General features: G+C 58.3%; 2 protein-coding genes across 6 annotated transcripts in view; one reads left to right on the top strand and one right to left on the bottom strand.

The window, feature by feature from the left end:
• Window positions 1-257: 257 nt before the first annotated feature.
• On the top strand, window positions 258-3,210 carry LOC132217326 (chymotrypsinogen 2). Its single transcript, XM_059667429.1, has 7 exons — window positions 258-386; window positions 1,032-1,135; window positions 1,215-1,294; window positions 1,599-1,677; window positions 1,981-2,161; window positions 2,247-2,380; window positions 2,993-3,210. The coding sequence occupies exons 1-7, from the start codon at window positions 335-337 to the stop codon at window positions 3,152-3,154; spliced, it is 792 nt and encodes a 263-aa protein (XP_059523412.1). The 5' UTR covers window positions 258-334; the 3' UTR covers window positions 3,155-3,210.
• An 852-nt stretch (window positions 3,211-4,062) lies between these two features.
• Window positions 4,063-19,288, bottom strand: part of BCAR1 (BCAR1 scaffold protein, Cas family member) — a 34,644-nt gene continuing 19,418 nt past the window's right edge. For 2 of the 5 annotated variants that reach the window (XM_059667427.1, XM_059667424.1), the window contains exons 2-7: window positions 15,232-15,843; window positions 9,511-9,669; window positions 9,235-9,351; window positions 7,245-8,342; window positions 6,225-6,314; window positions 4,063-5,075 (exon numbers count right to left, since the gene is read on the bottom strand). In XM_059667427.1, the coding sequence (XP_059523410.1) occupies window positions 4,563-5,075; window positions 6,225-6,314; window positions 7,245-8,342; window positions 9,235-9,351; window positions 9,511-9,669; window positions 15,232-15,843 (2,589 nt within the window). In that variant the 3' untranslated portion in view covers window positions 4,063-4,562. The remainder of the gene's footprint in view (window positions 5,076-6,224; window positions 6,315-7,244; window positions 8,343-9,234; window positions 9,352-9,510; window positions 9,670-15,231; window positions 15,844-19,288) is intronic. The other 3 variants (XM_059667428.1, XM_059667425.1, XM_059667426.1) reach the window with 3 other exon arrangements.

Here is a 19,288-nt window from a genome sequence, read left to right as displayed (position 1 = left end):
GTCTGGCTGCTGCCACAGGGCCCCTCCCAAGGCAGGGCTTGGGGAGGAAGCCGAGTGCAGGGGAACGAAGAACAACCATGACATCTCATTTCCTCTTGGCTGTGAGTCAAGGTCCACCTAAACCAGTGCCCCTTTGCCTTGACCCTGGCCCCACGCACAGCCGTGGCTGCAGCTGCTGCTGTCCCAGGCGGGCCTGCTCGGGCACATCCTGCCCACTTGGCACCTGCCCAGGAAAAAGACGGTCACCTCAAGGTCCCCAGATAACAGCCCGGTCACAGGGATAAAAGGGGGAGCCTCCCAGGCCCCTGCCCTGCACCTCCCTGACAGTGACACCATGGCCTTCCTCTGGCTCCTCTCTTGCTTCGCCCTCCTGGGCACAGCCTTCGGTGAGCGCTGGGGCCGGCAGCGGCCGGGAAGGCTGTCCCCCAACCCTGGGCCCACTCCCAGTTCAATCACGCAAGGTGGTGAGCCCGAGCGTCTCCGCCCGAGCCTCAGCAGCCCCACCTCTAGAGCGGAGACGGTGGGAAGATTGGATCAGACCAGCCAGTGCGGCCCTGGGGAGGAGGCCTCACACCTGTGCAGGGGAACAGGGAGGACAAATCCAGAGGGACGGAAAGCTCTGGAGAGTTGGTGATTCCCAAACCGACTCAGAGAGTGAGCAGGAAGACAGCCCCTACCAGCCCTTTCGGGCCCTTTTAAATTCTTGTCTGCGGAGGGCTTACTATGTTCCCAGAACAACTTCGTGCTTTACCTGTTGACTCATCTCATATCCGTAAACCAGCTCTGCGAGGTTAGCAACGATATGGTCCCATTTTGTTGATGGGAACATAGACTCAGCAGCTAAGCGAGGCAATGATGGGGCTGCCCAGGCATTAGCCCTGCACCACCACACACTCAACCTGCCGGGCTTGTCTGGGCTGAAGCCCAGGGCGCCTTGAGCTCTCCCTGGGAATTCTTGGGGCGGTGGGACCTGGGTGGGGGGCCCAGAAGTGACCTTGGCCTCTGCCCCTCACCTCATACGTTCACCTCAGGCTGCGGGGTCCCCGCCATCCACCCCGTGCTGAGCGGCCTGTCCAGGATTGTCAATGGGGAGGACGCCGTCCCCGGCTCCTGGCCCTGGCAGGTGTCCCTGCAGGTGAGTGAGGGTCACGCGGGGGTGGGGGGCCCGCGGGGCTGCCGCTGTCTGGCCGGTGCTGACCTCCGTCCTCCTCCAGGACAAAACTGGCTTCCACTTCTGCGGGGGCTCCCTCATCAGCGAGGACTGGGTGGTGACTGCTGCCCACTGCGGGGTCAGGTGAGGCCTGGGGTCCCCAGGAAACCCATTGGGTGGGAGGAGGGCCTTCTGAGCTTCATTCCTCAGTTTCCTAATTGGAAATGTGTAGAAAACTCAAGTCTTGCTGGCCTCCCAGGGGTCACTGGGAAGGAAACACTCACAGGCTGTAGCACAGCTGTCCCAGGGCAGCTGTTGACATTCGGAGCTCCTGTCTCTGATCAGCACCACACACACACACACACACACACACACGCACGCACGCACGCACGCACGCACGCACTCACACTCACCACCTCATAGCAGGAACCCCCTCCTTTCTCTTCAGAACCTCCCACCTGGTTGTGGCCGGGGAGTTCGACCAGGGCTCAGACGCTGAGGACACCCAGGTGCTGAAGATCGCCAAGGTAAGGTGGCCCAGGCAGGGCAGGCTAACGGGGCTGGGCCAACATCCTGAGAAAGCCCTGGGCTGCGGGGAAGTAAAGGAAGCCAAGTTCCTCCCGTCACCCAATACTCCATCCAGATGGGCAAAAGCAGAAAGCAGGGGGTGAGGTTCCATGCAGGGAGGTCGGCACCTCCGTCCTGGGCCCATGAAAGAAGCCGCCGAGCTCAAGTGGCCCGTGGTCAGAGGGGACGGAGGCGATGAGGGTGACCCAGCCCTGGGTTGGTTTCTGCTCAGACCCCAACTGTGGCTGTCCGCCCCATCTCAGGTGTTCAAGAACCCCAAGTTCAGCATGTTCACCGTCAACAACGACATCACCCTGCTGAAGCTGGCCACGCCCGCCCGCTTCTCCCAGACCGTGTCCGCCGTGTGCCTGCCCGATGAGGCCGACGACTTCCCTGCCGGCACCCTGTGCGCCACCACCGGCTGGGGCAAGACCAAGTACAACAGTGAGTGACCCGGTGGGCGGGCGGGCGGCAGGTGGAGGCTGCGGGCAGGGGGGCTGCTGGTGCTGACCTCCACCGGCCCCTCCAGATGCCAACACCCCCGACAAGCTGCAGCAGGCGGCCCTGCCCCTCCTGTCCAACGCCAGCTGCAAGAAGTTCTGGGGCAACAAGATCACCGACCTCATGGTCTGCGCCGGCGCCAGCGGCGTCTCCTCCTGCATGGTATGGCTGCCTGGGCTCGCTCTGCACCCTTCCCTCCCCGCCTTGTAGCAGGAACCCCCTCCTTTCTCTTCAGAACCTCCCACCTGGTTGTGGCTGGGGTGGGTTCAGGCAAGAGCCCAGGCCAGGGGCGTGGGCAGAGGGAAGTGGGGAGCAGGCAGGCTCCTTCCTGGGTGCTCCTAGCCGAGGCTGGGAAGGACCTCCTGGCGGGCCACCACTGACTCGGTGAGGCTTGGGGCCACCACAGTGCAAGATTCCATGGATGTCGAGTTCTGAGCAAACAGCACCTCCTGGAGCTGTGCAGGGTGCCGCCAGGGCAAGGAACGGGCGCCCAGGGCTCCAGAAGCAGCCCTTGCTCCTCACCGTGGCCCCACAGCCCTTGCTTTCCTCCTATCAAACCAGCGTTGTGAGCCTCCCATCACAGAACCTCACCCTGGGGTGCCCCGACTTCCAGGGCATGAGCTAAAAGAGCTGCTCAGGTTCCCATAATCCTTCCAGGAGACAGGTGCTGGGTCTAGGGCTGCCAGGCCCTGGACTGGGCTCTGGGAACCATCCAGGGGCCTCTGGGCCAGGTGACCCTGGCTGCCAGACCCAAGCCCTCTCCTCCTCCTGCAGGGCGACTCTGGAGGCCCCCTGGTCTGCCAGAAGGATGGAGCCTGGACCCTGGTGGGCATCGTGTCCTGGGGCAGCGGCACCTGCTCCACCTCCAGCCCTGGTGTGTACGCCCGGGTCACAGAGCTCATGCCCTGGGTGCGGCAGATCCTGGCCGAGAACTGAGGCCCTGGCCCTGCCAACCCTGCTCCCACAAAGCTCAATAAACCCGTAAAAACATGTTGATGGCATCCGTCTCTTGTGTCAGGGCCTGTAAGGCCTCACTCTGCTCCTGAACTTGGGCCTTCACTCCACCTGGTGCAGGGGGTCCCGGGAGGGTCCCTCCTTCGACACCTCCCCAGAGTGGCCAGGCAGAGGACGGCCTACTGTTGGTCCCACACCTGTGGCTCCAGGAACCCTCCCGGGAGCTGCCCCCTGGCTGCCTCTCCCAGGCCTACTGCAGCCAGTGGTGGGGACCCACCACACCCAGTGGTTGACGAGGGAACCATTGCCCTTTCCCGGCAGCTCTGTCCTATTGAAGAGCCGCCAGTCAGTGCCCAGCCGGTGTGCTCAGTGGTCGAACATTGACCTATGAACCAGGTTGCAGACTCGATCCCCAGGAGGGGGTGTGCAGGAGGCAGCCCATCAATGATTCTCTCTCATCATTGATTTTCTATCTCTCCCTCTCCCTTTCTCTCTGAAATTAATAAAAACATTAATAACAAACAAAAAAACCAGCCAGGAGAGCCGTGGCCTAGGCAGAGCAGGCCTGACTCTCAGAACCTCCGAACCAGACCCGGACATCTGCCTCCCAGCCCAGACTTCATGGCGGGCTGGACGCACCCCCAGCTCCCAAGGCCTGGCCTCCATTAGCAAACCTGGCCCCACCTTGCAGGGGACACTGGCCTTGTCTCCGTGGCCCAGCCGTTTCCTGTGGCCTTGGCTTTCTTCTGCTGGGACCCTCCCCCTCCCCAAAGGACGTCCACAGCCTCACCACAGGTCTCCTCAACCCACTCCTACCCTGGGCATCACCGTGAGCACACCCCCACCTTCCCTCTAAGGGTCCTCCTGCCTCTCACACTTCAGGAGGCTGCTTTTCATTTTTAAAATTTTATTTAAATGTAGACTGTTAGTCAAATGATTGGAAAATCAATAATGAAAAATAGTTTTTTAGGGGTTTCTCTTGGTGCTGAGGAGCACATCTCAGTGGCACTGACCCCTGGGGGGACGCAGCACCCTCATGGGGCTGAGGTCAGCCCCCAGGGGTCTCCAAGGCCGTGTGGGCCAAGGGGCCTGCACGCTTGTGGCCTGGCTGCCGAGCTGGGACCTCCCCAGGCCTGCAGCGCCCTCAGGGAAGACCCCAGCCTGCTCCCTGGCCCGGGCTCTGGGGGCCTAGCTCTGCTTGGGCTCCTGAGCCCACACCCTGCCCTGTCATAAATATGTACAAATCCCTGACAGGCTGGGCACCAGGCCTGGGGAAGCTGAGGATGCCTGTCCCTAGGCCTGCAGCACTGAGACTCTCGGGGAGGTGCTCGGGGCAGCTCGGACCATCACTGCCCTCGTCCCCCAACCTCCATCCCTCAGGTCACTGTCCTCAGGCAGCTGCCAGCTGGCCCAGGACCCGGCGGAACTGCTGAGTGCTATGGCCCAGCTCCTTGACCCTATCCACCATGTCCTGGGCGGCGGTGGGCGATGGGTACTGCAGGGCAGCAGCCTTGGTGGTGGCCACGATGCCACGCAGGAGGTCGCAGAGCAGGTTGCTGTAGTGAGTCACCTGGCTGCGGACGTCAGCTGCCTTGGCCTGCCGCGACAGCGTGTCCCCGATGAACACCAGCTTATGGGCGCTGAGGATGACAAACTTGCTGTGCGCCACAAAGATCTTGGGTGGCTGGTTGGTGGCCACGGCGGTGAAGAAGGCGTCCACCGCGTTGGTGAGCGTGGTCAGGTTCGCCTCGCACTGCTCCAGGTAGAAGAGCAGCAGCTGCCGGTCCGAGGGCCCCAGGCTGCCTGTCCGCCCTGGGGCCAGGGACTGGGCCGACGTCCAGTTGGTCAGGTCGTGGTCGATGGGCCGGGACACCTCTTGCTCCAGCCGCTCAAACTGCTTCAGCTGGGGAAAGGGAAGGCAGAGTGAGACCGCAGCCACCGAGCATGAGGGCTCAAAGGGCGGCGCTCGGAGTCCGCAGCAGCGGGGACAGGCCTCCTGTCCTATTGGCAGAGCATGTTCTAGAGCAGTGGTTCTCAACCTTGGCTGCACATTGGAATCACCTGGGAATCTTTTTAAAATCCTGATTTCTGGGCCTCATCCTCCGGAAGTTCTGTTTCTTTGTTACTAATGTTGTGGCCTCACCCCATAACAAAGAATCAGAATTTCCGGAGGATGAGACCCAGAAATCAGGATTTTAAAGATTCCCAGGTGATTCCAATGTGCAGCCAAGGTTGAGAACCACTGATCTAGAGATTCTCCAAATAACTTTTGTCAATCTCCTTTATGATTCCATTTCTATCACATTTTAAAAATGGCACGAGAGACATGGAGAACTGAGTGGCTGTGAGGACGAGGGACATCACTCTTGTCTGGGTGCTGCTCTCTAATCAGTCAGAACATAATCGTGGGGAAACTCTTTGCAACTCCCTGTGAATTTATAAATATTTCAAAATGAAAAGTCAAAAAAAAAAATAATGTTCTTAACATATACAACATAAAAAGACTTAATTAATGCACCAAGCAGAGAACCTTATGGGTGATATTTCTGCGTTTATTTTGTGCTAGTCTTATGTTTTAATTTTTATTATCTTCATAATCAGAATAAAACTCCCTTAGTTTTTGTAAACTGTCTTTTTCAAGTGATCCAAAATATGAAGGAGATTCTATATTTGCAGATAAATGATTTATAAAGAAAACTGGGTACAATTTAAATGTTCGACAATAATGCTATATGACCTTAGAAAATAACTTATGAGGAATGTTTAATGCCATGGAAAAACGGGTGAGATAAAGGCAGATGTAACTGCTCACAATGTACCATGTTAAACACTCCTCCGGGTAACCGGCTTCTTTTCCTGCTTTCTTATACTTTTCTCTCTGTGTTCACTAAAAACGTCCACCATGCTTACTCTGCTAGTGTCAACCCAGCAAACGCAGGGGGACAGGAAGCAGGGGAGCGGGGCTGGGAGCTAGGGCCCGGGCTCAGCTCGGCAGGCTGGCTCTGACAGACGAGCAGCTTTTGCTGAAGCAGCGGGCGTCCCGCGTCCTCACCTGCTGCAGCTCCAGCTGGCCCTTCCCCTGCCGCATGATGTTGCCCTTTTCCAGCAGCTCCTTCTGAGTCTTCTCAAACTCTTCCTTCCCCTGGAGGGGAGACACAAGGACTGGGCTGAGCCAGGACCCCCCAGACCAGGAGGGGGCGCGGTGAGAAGAGTGGCCACCAGGTGGCGCTGCACACTGCACCAGGCTCGCCCGGAGGCCTCGGGGCCCAAGGTGGGTCAGCTTCCAGAGGAAGCAGCCCTCCTGGGCCTCCTCCATCTCTGGCCAGCACAGGGAGGGGTGGGCATACTCCATGTGGCCAAGGCCAGCCTCCCTGCCCTCGTTCCGGGGCCAGAAGTCACATTCATGCCCATCCCCTAGGCCAGTGGTCGGCAAACTGCGGCTCGCGAGCCACATGCGGCTCTTTAGACCCTTGAGTGTGGCCACGAAGTTTCAATCGCACTGTACATGCGTGCCCGCACGTGGTATTTTGTGGAAGAGCCACACTCAAGGGGCCAAAGAGCCGCATGTGGCTCGCGAGCCGCAGTTTGCCGACCACTGCTCCAGGCATACAGAGCCTGTGCCCACCTGCTCCTGACCTGTGCTGACCCCGTGCCAGATCTCAGCCTGGAATGCTGAGACCACCTGGCTGGCACCCCAGTCTCTGCTCAGAAGACCACCTTCCCATCACCTTGCTTGTTCCCCCTTGCCTGGAAGTGTCTATGTCTTTGCTTATATTTCAGGACCCACCTCCCCAAACAGAACAGCCACCTCTGCCCTGGTCACCTGCAGGACCCTGATGACAAGGATGCATTGGCCCAAAGGCCTGAGGTGGGGAGAGGAATGGGCTTCTGGGGGCCCTCTGGCCTAGAAGCTCAAAGTGAGAGGAGGACAAGGGACCCACCGAGGCCCTCATGGGGCCAAATCCTCCTTTGGCCACAAAAGCCCTCAGTGAGGGTGATAAGGGTCCCACGACAGGGTTGGAAAAATCAGAGCTCAAAGAGGACTGGGGAACTGGGCAGGGTGGGCACCCACCTGCAGGTGGACATAGTCGTAATCCTCCATCCAGCCCCCCTCACTGTTCTCGTACTGCCCATCCGGTGAGTCCTGGGAGGTGAACTTGGGGGGTGAGGGCAGGGGCCGGGACTGGATGCTGCTGGACTTGTCGGTGGGGATGGGATGCAGGCAGCCACCCCCCTCGGACCCTGAGACAGGGGCCTTGGTCCGTCTGAAGAGCAGTGAGGCATTGCCATGCAAGAAGGAAGCCAGCTGCTTGGCATCCTCGGGCACAGCCCGTGAGCAGGCCACCAGGCGGTCCAGGTCTTCAGAAGTGGCCCCAGGGCCTCCTCGGCTACTGTCAAAGGTCTGGCCATGGGCCACCAATGTCTGGTACACGTCCTCCATCTTCTGCAGTTGCCGGCTAAGCTTGGCATTCAGTGTACGGTCAGAAGTGTGGGCAGAGTTGCCCACGGCGCTGCGGGCAAACTCCAGCAGCTCATGGACGGCCCCCTGGACAGCGGCCACAGCAGCCCGCAGGTCCTGTGCTGGGGGCTCCTGAGGCTCCGTGGTGCTGCGCCAGCCCCCACACCGGCCAGCACTGCTTGCCACGTCCAAGAGGTGGGTGACGGTGGCGCTCACACCCTGCTGTAGCCGGGTCAGGGCCTCCACAGCCACCTCCAGCTCCAGGGGCTCGCGGCCCGGCACCGGCGCCTCCAGGGAGGAGGCCGACTGGCTGCTGCGAGTGCTGCCTGTGCTGGAGGCAGACAGGCGCTTGGCATCAGCTGGGGCCTCTCGCTCAGCAGAGGGGGGCACCACGTACACACCATCGTCGGCCACGCTGCTGTCAGCCACCTCGGGAGGAAGAACCCGCTCACGGGGCACGTCGTAGAGGGTGCTGGGGCCAGGCCGCCGCAAGCCAGGGGGCACGTCATAGATGTCGGGAGCAGGGGGCGGCACGTCGTACACATCCTCAGCGGGTGATGAGTCTGGGGGGGGTGCAGCGAGGACCAACGGGTGGCGGGTTGGGTCAAAGGGCTTGGCCTTGGCGAAGGCAGGGGGCACGTCATAGGTTTCTTCACGCAGTAGTGGGCCATCAGGGACGTCCTTGCTCACGGACGGAGGAACATCATACACCTGAGGGGCCAAAGGGTGGTCAAGGCTGCCTGCCCATCTGCCCACCTGGACCCAGCTCCAGACCGGTGCACATTCACCACCATTCTAGCCACAGGTATGGTTAAGAGCCCAACTCTGGGGCCAGACCTGAGCTCAGCATCCTGGCTCCACTGTGTGACCGAAGGCAGGTGACTGCTCACCTCTGAGACGGGAGATCTCCCCACAGGCTTGTTGTGAGGATTATATGGGTTAATTCACTGTGTGACTTCAAACACTCAGTGGGCGATCAGATATCACAACCCTACCACAACCACTGCCACCACCACCATCACCATTCACTACCACCACCACCACCACCGCCATCACCATCACCACCACCACCACCGTCATCACCATCACCATCACCATTCACTACCATCACCACCGCCATCACTATCATCACCACCACCACCGCCATCACCATCACCACCAATACCACCACCACCACCACCACCACCACCATTTACCACCACCACCACCACCGTCATCACCATCACCACCGCCATCACCATCACCACCACCACCACCGCCGCCGCCTGTGTATTCCCTGCCCTGTGGCAGGTACTTGGCTGAGCTATCTGTGTATTACAGTCAGGGTGACAACACCTTGGCTTGTGCCTGATGCCCCCGCATTATTATTGGACCCCCTTTTGCTCTCGGAAGTGTCGGGTTTGGGTGATAGGCCCGTCACGTGGCCCTTTTACAGCCAAAGACGCTGAGGCTCAGCAGCACCCATCGGAGAGTGAGTGAGGGCAAAGCTGGGGTCTGGAGTCAGGTCTCTTGATGCCCCGACCCCAGTTCACACTCACAGTCATACCCAGACCCGAGCTCAGTCAGGACGAGCCAGTGAGGCCCCAGCACCCCGACTGCTCACCGCGTGGTGGCTGGATGGCGGCAGGCTCTTCTCCACACTGGGGGGCACGTCGTACACGTCCAGCGATGGGTCCCAGCCATTGGGACCCTTGACAGCCATGGGAGGTGTGTCATATACCTGGGGTAGAAAAGGTGCAGTGATACAGGTGCCAGGGCCCCCTGAGGGGATGGAAAGAGCAGAAACTCCAGAGCCACCCACCCTGGCCCGGGCGGGGAAAGCCACTCCTCCCTCAGCAGGGCCAGCCAGGTCACCCCACCCAGGCAGGCAGGCACCTACCTCCTGGCCGTACTGGCTGGGAAGCCCTCGCACGGGGGGCACGTCGTAGATGTCCTGGGGCCCCGGGCCCAGCAAGTGGCGCGGGATGTCGTACTCGTCCTGCTCTGGCTGGGAGGCCTCGAACACATAGCCCTGCCCCACGCGGGTGGGCACCACCACCTGGGGGCAGACGGCCGACTGTCACCACCAGCCCTGGAAGCCAGCCTCCAGGGTCCACTCTCGGGTCCTCAGGGAGACTCCACTCCCTGTGAGTTGGCTGAGACACACAAAGGTGAGGGGCAGGGGTCCCCCAAGAGTGGGCTCAGAGGCCACTCAGAGACAAGGGCATTCTCATCCCCTTGCATTCTCTGCCCTTTCTTCAATGACGTGCTACGCCAGGAAACCAGGAAAAGGAAGTGGCCTCTACACCTGGATGACCAGGTTTCAGAAGAGGGGGCCTATGGGCTGGGGGAGGATGGGCCATCGTTGAGCGGGGTGCCTTTGCCGCAGGACACTTCCCAGCTGCACGCTCCTAGGAAAGTCTGCCCACGAGGGGCTGTCCTGACTGCGGGATCCAGTACAAATGGAAGTGTGGTGCCAGGCTGGGCCCAGAGAGGTGGCCTGCAAGAGATCCCAATAGTCAAAGCCTGGGGCCTCCTAGGAGGTGGTGGCCCGGCAGAGCAGCAAGCAGCCCCCAGCCCTCTACTCCCCCCACAGCACATCTTGGGGAGAGACTCCTGAGGACAGGCCCAGTAGGGACTCCCAGACCTCAGGGCCAGTTCTCAAGCAGATGGAGTGAGAGTAGCCAAGACTCCCACTCCCCACCCACAAGGCCCCGAGACCACCACTCACCCGAACAGGTAACATCGGCCCAGAGAGGAGGCCAGCCCCTTCCCCTCCCCGCTGCCTGACCCTGGGCCCCGGATCTGGAGCCGCAGACTGCCCACAGCCCTTCATGTCAGCACCCAGCCTGGCAGGCAGTGCTGGGCACACAGCCTTCTTCCCACAGGCACCCTGGGCCTGTGGGAGGGTCAGCTGTGTGGGAGGGTCAGCCTGAGGGACAGGCTGGCAGGTCTCGTAGGCCAGCTCAGGGCACGCCTCCTCAAGGCTGCTAGCCCTGATCTTCTCCTGACAGAAAGGCCTTTTGTTCCCTAATCAAAGGGGATGCCTGGGATGGGGTGACTCGGGCCCTCCCCACACACATCCCTGGGCAGTAGAGCTGAGGCAGGGCCAGCCCGCAGGCTCACGGCCCCCAGAATCCTGTGTCCACGCTGTGCCCAGCCCCCACGCATGGGCAGCCGCCAGTAGAACAGTGTCTCCCCCAGAAGTGCAGGCACCAGCACTCTTCTCATCAGCCCAGGGCCTGGCAGAGCCTCCAGCTCACGCATCCCCTGCCTGCCTCCCTCCTGGACAGGCTCCCGTTAGCTGCTGGGGCGTGCCTCCATGGGGTTTCCCCGCCCACTGCCCCCCACCCCGGCGTGTCTGGAAGTGGAGCTGGCGGCCCTCCCCAGACTCATCTCCCTCCTTGAGCCCCAGACTTGAGTCTCCTCCAGTGCTATTTTTAGACACTGGAACCTGCCAACAGCAGGGCAGGCAGGCGGGCGGGAGCTGGCGGGACGTGGCAGGTTGGCGGGGCCTGGAGGCGAAGCCTGAGGTGTCTCGAGGCCCTGCTGGCCTCCAAAAGGCAGGTAGGGACCGGGCCTCATGAAGAGGGGTGTGCACCTCCCCCTTTGCACCCCCACCTAGTCTCCGCAGATGACACAGGGCAGGCAGCGCAGGCAGAAGGGCTCTGGGGTCCAGACCCAGGCGCTGGGCAGCTTGCCACGCCTGCGGCTGAGCTGGTGACAGTAAGCAGCCATATTGGCCAGCTTAAGTTTTTCTGGGAGAAAAAAATAGTAAGGCAGCCGCCAGTGGGGAAAAGCTCATTAGGGAAACCAGCTCTCCAGAGAGCTGCTGAGCCACCTAATCACAGGCCCCCTGCTCTGCACCTGGGCCCCATTAGCAGGACCTGAGGCCCCCAGGGTGGGGTCACAGCCTGAGTCTGGGAGAAAACACAGACCCCAACCCAAGACCACGTGCTCTCACACACATCTCAACAGTGCAAGACAGACACACGCATACCCACTGCCAGATGCACACCGAAAGACAGACAACCGGGCAGGGCATCTGCAGGGCAGGAGTGAGACATGACACTAACGGGTTCAAAGACTCAGTGAGATGGGCTGGGTCACCTGCCCAGGCAGCTTGGCTGCCAGTCTCTCCCATCTGCAAACGGGTCATTGGCTCACGTGACCCAGGCTGACTGGCCTGGCAAACCCCCACTCCACCTGCATCTGGAAGCTCGGTTTCCTCCTCTGAGAAATGGAGCAATACTGGAATGCTGTGGGACAGAGTAGATGCCCACCTAACCTCTCATCGAGAGTGAGGGACAAACCTAGCATGGCACCCCCATGGCCTGGCACCAAGAGCCTGGGGGGATAAAGCTCCCATAAGGAACAGAACTGAACTCAGCTGTGTCTCCCCAGCGCCTGACCCAGAGCCACAGCTGTTCCCTTAGGCACAGCTGCGGCCCCTGACCCAGAGGCAGTCCCCCACAAAAACACCCCTCCCCCTGGGGGCCCTACCTACTTCTGCCCTCAGCCTCCTAAAGCCACGCCCCTGCCCAAATGGTGCTGACACCCTGGTGTGGCCCTGACCTCTCTCAAGCCACTCAGTCCCCCAACCAAAGTCAGCAGGGCTCCTCCAAGGCCCAGCCAACCTCTCCCCTGGGCCAGGAGCCTGTTTCCCAGACTTGTGAGGGGGAGGACGAGACTTATGAAAGCACAGCCCTGAAATGTGGACACAAATACGCGCGCACCAAGATGTCCACGCCTGGCTGTGTGTCAGAGACGTGTCATCATTAACTGCCTAGAGCCCACCCACGGAGGGGCGACAGAGCAAATCCAGGGCAGTAGTCACAATCATGTTTAGGGACTCAACAAAATGCTTCGATATCTATCTGATATTGGATTTACTACCTCAAAATGCAAAAGTATGTGTACAAAATCTGTGAAAGATGTATAGAGTATGCTAGACAAAACATGCCAAAATCTCCCAGTGATTACCTCGACTGGACATCTCCTGTCTAGACCTTTTCATACATTACGCATTTTTTATGACAAACAAGCTTCACTTTCATGATCATAAAATAAAAGCAGATGTAATCCAGGCTGCCCAGGTCAGGAACAATGAGGTTTCTTGAGGGAGGGCCACTGGGCCTCAGCCAGGTGAGCCCAGAGCAGACTGACAGCAAGTCTCACCAATGGGAGGGAAACCGAGGCAATGACCAACACCTGGTCTCACTGCTGCTGCCTGGCCCACAGGCCTCCTGCCTGCCTGCTCACAGATGCACCAGGGCAGGCCTGCCTGCAAAGACGAGGGAAGGGGGAAGGTATGCCTCCCTGGGGTGTGTGCAGAGCATGGAGAAGAGAGAGAGAGAGAGAGAGAGAGAGAGAGAGAGAGAGAGAGAGAGAGAGAGAGAGAGAGAGAGAGAATGTGTGTGTGTGTGTGTGTGTAGGGGGAAGAACTAGGGCCTGTCCCAAGGCTCACCAGCTGGGAACTGCTCTGTTACTACTTCCTGCTAAAGCTACCTGGGAGCAGCCTAGTCTAGGTCATCCCAGTCCAGCACCGCTCATCTCTGGCCAGAGAGCTGAAGGACCAGGAAGTGGGAGCCGGTGACCCAGGGTTCCCTGGTAGCCAGTGTCCATGGAGCCCCTTCGGCACCTGCCAGCCAATGACCCCAGGAAGGTCTCCTGACTGCTGAGCTCCATCCCGTGGGCAGGGGCAGGTCTCCCCCCTCACCCTGGGCTGGCTGAGGACAGGGGCTCAGTGCTGTGGAGTGAGCGTCCACTCGGCTGCTACCTCTCCAAACACAGGAGGCCCTGGGCCCAGGGAAGCTGATCCAGCAGAGCCTGCTTGCTATGCCCACTACCCATCCTCTCCCCAGGGCCTCCATCCTCTCCCCAGGGCCTCCGAGTCACACCCGCTGTGGTCTCCCGCTGAGGAGGGACAAGCTGAGGAGCTGGAGCTGGACAGACTGTAAGAACTTCCCTGCTGGTGAGGGCTCCACACCAGTTTCTCAGGGTCCTCCTGGGTGAGCTGTAAAGGGTGAACAACCATGGAGGAGACAGGAGAGCGGGGTGTGGCCACTTTGTCCCCCAAGTCCGTGGGACTTCCATATCCAGGCCTCAGGAAACTGCACTCCCCAATTCTTGAAGGGATGTGTGCATGAGAAGACACAGGCCAAAGGTGAGAAAATGTTGCTCCTGATTCAGCCCAAAGCAGCCAGTGGGGTCTGGCCTCCCTCTTCAGTGCTGTCTCCTTCTTTCAGGCAGACAGACTGGGGAGGGTGTGAGGCCTTGTCCCCTGGCCCAACATCCCACTGGCAACAGCTCACAAGAGGCTTGAACCAGATTCTCTCTCAGGACAACCCTGTACTGGCAATCCCATAGGCCAGTGGTCGGCAAACTCATTGGTCAACAGAGCCAAAATATCAACAGTACAACGATTGAAATTTCTTTTGAGAGCCAAATTTTTTAAACTTAAACTATGTAGGTAGGTACATTGTTATTAACTTAATTAGGGTACTCCTAAGGCTTAGGAAGAGCCACACTCAAGGGGCCAAAGAGCCGCATGTGGCTCGCGAGCTGCAGTTTGCCGACTACGGCCATAGGCAATATTCTCCCACTGTGCAGGAGTTACAAACAGGTCACTCGTAGGTGCCTGCAGGCCCACTAACATGCCCCAAAAGAGAAGGGTTGGGCGACTATGGAGCCAGGACGGCCAGAAGATGTGCTCTACCCCCGCCCAAGGGACTGACATCCCCGCCCCAGAACCTCCAGGCACAAGGTGACTGGCCTCTCCCCTTTGTCCCTTCTTCCTTTCCTGCTCGCCAGGATGTAGCCATGCTGGTTAGAGCTCACGAGGCACTACCCTGGCCCACGAGACTCAAGCCCTACATCGACAATGTCAGAGCTACAAGATGGAAGGAGCCATGGCCCCTGATAGGCACAGAGGTGTGTGTCAGGCCTGCGCTGCTCACTTCCCAACTGAGAGAAAAAAAAACCTCTCCTTTTGTTCAATTCATTCTTTAGGGTTTTCAGCCACACTCCCCTAACTGCTGCACTGTACTCCATGCTGGATTTCTCCCCCTTTAAGTGCCACCCTACACTCCCAACCCTCCTGCCCTTTCCTGGGTCCCCTGCCCCTGCCTGGGCCCCTCAATGCTCCCATACCCTCCACTCTCTGGGCAGAATGACTTACTAAAATATGGGTTGAGCAGGTCACTTCCACTCAAAACCCTCTATCTTCAGGAAAGCATCTGGGTCTTAGGTGGCACCAGGCCCCTGGGAGTCTGTCCCCAGCCTATTGCTCCTGCATCACCAGCCAAGCCCTAACTGCCAACCCAGAATATGGAGACTTTTCCACACCTCCAGGCCTCTGACAGGCTTCGTCCTCCCACTGGGGTTTGTCTCAGCTATCTCCTCTCTGGGCTGGCCCAGCCTGTTCACTCCCATCAGCAGCAGCAGAATGAACACATTCCCCAAACAATCACCTCCCACCTTAGCCCCAGATCAAATACACAGCCACTGCTGGAGCCCCAGAGAACCCAAGGGTGTTTAGCTGTGCCCTGCTGTGCCCAGAAACCGGGGTCTGGGCGAAACCCACCCGGAGGTCTGCCCAGCCATGCCAGGATGGCCTTACCTTTGGCGGTGGCTTCGTCCCTTCCCAGTTGCGTGCATCCATGGATGGGGGAACCTGGTAGATGTCAAGCCCCATCCCAGCAGAAGGTGGCACCTGGTAAATGTCCTGGGTGGAGTTGCCAGGCCCTGGAGGCACCTGGTAAAGGTCTGGGGCTGGGCTGGGGAAGGGGTGATGGGGCACCTGCTTCGAGAATGTGGCTGTCTGCTTGGCCGGGGGAGACTGGAACTGTGGACTGGGCCCAGGGGCTTGGTAGAGCCCCTGTTGGGTCTTGCTGGGGGTGGGCACCAGGTAGATACTGTCAGACTGTGGTGGGTAAGCGACAGGCAGCATAGGCGTGTACTGGGCAGCTGGGTTGTGGAGGCCAGGCTGGGGCGGGGTCAAGGGGGCAGGTGGGCCGGGGCCGGGCCCTGCAGGCTTCTTGTCGTGCATGCCCACGAGGATCTTGAGGCGGTTCCCGGGCACGATGCCTTGGCGCCCGTGCAGCGAGCAGAGCCACCAACCGTCCAGGCCCTGTGTGTCCCGCTCCAGCACCGTCATGATATCCCCCTTGCGGAAGGAGAGCTCATCTGGGGACTCGGCCACGTTGTCATAGAGGGCTTTGGCCAGCACATTCTGGGGAGAGAGGACACAGGTGGGCATGAGGATGTACATGGAGGGCTCAGTGGCTTGCCCAGCACCCACATATCTCCAGGTCAAGGGAAGCGTCTGGTTTTGGCACTGGGAAAGGAACGAAGTAAAGTTTGGCACAATCCCGGTGCCTCTGACCCCATGAACCCCAGCAGAAAGGCCCAGCTAATCCTGGCATTTTTTTCCAAATGGGCCTGGATAGTACCTCAAAATCCTCTCAACCGCAGCCACCACCTACACGCCAGGGATGGCACTCAAGATACTATTAAAAACCATTCCCAAAGTCATACTGCAACCTGGACAACAGTGGGAGAGCAGCGATAATGACAATAATGGCCACCACGTTCTGGTAAGAAAACAGGATGTACACCCTCCCTGCTCCAACTCAATAGTCCTGCTGCCCCACCAGTGCAATCAGCCAAGAGGGAAAAAACAAACACAGTGGAGAGGGGACACAGGGACAAAACTGTCATCATCTGTGTAAAAATCCCCACACACTAGAAGACTGTACCTGATGAGAATGAAAAGCCATAGAACAGATTTCACAGGATTAACAACAAAAGCTACAAGTTATCCAGGAATTGATCAAGCAAAGCCTGCAGGAGACCTAAGAGGCAGAAATGTTTACATTCTGTCAAAGGGCTCAAGAACTAACGTAAGGAGAAACATACACCAAGTTCACGAGGGGATGACTAAGCGCTATAAAAAAGCCAAACAGTCCAAGCTTACTAATGAATTATGATTACAATCACAGTGCCAGCAGAAACTTTTTAAAAATATATATATTTTTATTGATTTCAGAGAGGAAGGGAGAGGGACAGAGAGACAGAAACATCAATGATGAGAGAGAATCATTGATCGGCTGTCCTCCGCACACCTCCCCCTCCCCCACTGGGGATCCAGCCAGCAACCCCGGCATGTGCCCTTGACCGGAATCGAACCCAGGACCCTTCGGCCCACAGGCTGATGCTCTATCCACTGGGCCAAACCACCGAGGTCAGCAGAAACATTTTTTGTTGAGGCATCTAACCAAAGAAAAAGAATTCTTCTAGAATTAAAGGGAGGAAAAGAGGTCTACAAATAGGCAGATTAATTCTGAAAATAAAACACCAAGGGCACTGCCTTCCCAGCTGTGAGAGCCTGCCACAGCTCCAAACCAGGGAGCGGCCTGGGGGCCGGAGGGCTGGGACAGGACTCAGGAAAGAGGAGGCTGCTCCGTAAATGATATTAGGAGGAAAACTCCATGTGAACACTTGCCTCATGTTATAAATAAAGGGCAAGCAGAGACCTAAACGTGAAATGTGTAACTCTAGAACTAGTAAAAAAAAAAATTGTGGGAGAATATCTTTGTGATCTTGAGATGGGGGAAAAAAATAAAACAAAACCTCAAAAACAAAGACCCCAAAGGCACAAAATGTAAGGTGACAAAACCCAAAACAGACGGGGTGACAGGTCACCAAATGACAAGAGTGATTAACTGGAGGCGCTCCTACAAATCAGTAAGAAAAAAGATAAGAACACTCACAGAAAACCAACAATATATGAGGAGTGACTTTTCCAAAGGGGAAAACTGAATGGCCAAGACCCCCCAAAGAACGTTCAGGGTTCCAGCCAGCAAATCGGGACGCATCTGCATCTCTGCTGTGTGTCAGCAGGTGCCCAGGCGTCTGGTGAGGCCTGTCGGCCACACCCTCCTGAGGTAAGAGTAAGTCCTTTACTGTAAATGTCATAAACATCTACAAAACAACCCCATGTATTTTTCACAGATTCTTATCCAGGGAGATTCCAGACATATTACGTTAGCATGGGTGCTTCTGGAAGAGGGACAGGAATGAGACAGACATCAGGAATAAATGAGAAAAATAAAGCAAAACAAGGAACGGCAGCACCCTCCAACCATACTCTTTGCTGCTGTAATTCTCCTGTTAATTTGCACAGCCACCAAACACTGCTTCAGGGTTCCGCCAGTCAGCAAACCTTCCCAGAGCAGGAACATGCACTCCAGGGAGGGGCCCTGGGGGAATACTGTCGGGTCAGAGGCAGGCGGACCATAGCACTAGTGATACTGAGTGGCAGACCCAGAACCTCACTAGAGGCAGAGAATCTGGGGGTCAGGAGGCCCTGAGTTTTTAGCCCTTGGCCCCTGATGCCGCTGCTCCCTTGCACAGGTGCCAGGCTCAGGCTGGTCCCAGAGATATCACAGAAGGTCCCCCCACCCCTCCCCTGCTCCCCTACCCCCACTCCCTGCTGGAGGGCCAAGGTCATTTCCAAGGAGCTAAGGAGGTGCCTGGGGGAGAGAAGGCCAGGGTTGCGTTGGCTCTAGGGCAGCAGAGAGCTTGGCAGGTGCAGCACAGGCCAGGCCTCACACACAGGGGAAGCCAGGTCTGTGGAAAGGCCAGCATCAGGCCAGCTGGGCTCCAGCTTCACCAGTGAGGCCTCAGCTCTGGTTGCCCTACTCTGAGCCTCCTGGGATCTGAGGACACACAGCCTGGTCTAGACCCCTGTGACTTGGGAATGAAACCTGGGTGTGGCCACCCATTAACTGTGTGACCTTCCCCACCTGGGCCCAGTCTCCTCCCCAGGACTCCATCTGCAAGGAGTCAAGCAGGAGCAGAAATTCCAGGCAGAAGGAAGAGCCACACCCCCGCAGGCAGGAACAGGAAGTGGGAGCCCGGGCCCTGGGGCAGAGGAGAGTGAGGGTGAGGCCCCAGCCAAGTCCAGGGGGAGCCCCTCTCCTCACTCCATACCAGCATCTGGGGTCAGCAAGGGCCCTTCTGAGCTCCGTCTCCACTGCTGCCACACAGGATTAGGGACGAGGCCTGAGCATCACCAAGGTGACCACTGGGAAGGCCTGGGCCCCAGGACTGGATGCTCAGACCCCAGGAGCCCACTCCCTCAGAGCAGCTCATACGTTCCCGCCCCAGAAAGGGCCAGCGGCAGGAAAACTGGGAGCCAAGAGTGGCAAGACCCAGGGGAAAAGCCAGCCAAGGCAGGCAGCTCAGAGCTCAGGGAGGGCAGAGCCAGAGGAGTCAGCCAGCACCAAGATGAGCACCAGGGCAGAGGCCCCTGGAACTGCTGACGGCTGCAAGGTCCACACAGAGATTACAAATGCACGGAAGTGTAAATTATGCCTCAATAAACCATCACTCCAACTTAAATAATAGGGAGAGGGAAGAATAACAATGTTAATATCTGAGATGACTGGGAGATGTTTTCTCTTCCTGATTTTCAGAATTTTTCAATTTGTATTTAATGAGTATTTCTTGGCGCTGGGGTTAAAACAACACATATCCTGAAAAAGAAAACAGTGGACTACCTCCTAGGCTCCAAAGCAGGATAGGACAGAGGAGGCTGAAACAGGTCCAGAGGCCAGAACCCAGGGAGAAGGAGGCAGGGGCGAGGGCTGCCCTGCAGCCCACTGGGGCTCCAA

Source organism: Myotis daubentonii, chromosome 15, assembly GCF_963259705.1.
Source record: "Myotis daubentonii chromosome 15, mMyoDau2.1, whole genome shotgun sequence".
NCBI classification, from domain to species: Eukaryota; Metazoa; Chordata; class Mammalia; order Chiroptera; family Vespertilionidae; genus Myotis; species Myotis daubentonii.
Note: the sequence above shows the minus strand (reverse complement) of the source record. Positions and strands in the feature narration are given on the sequence as shown.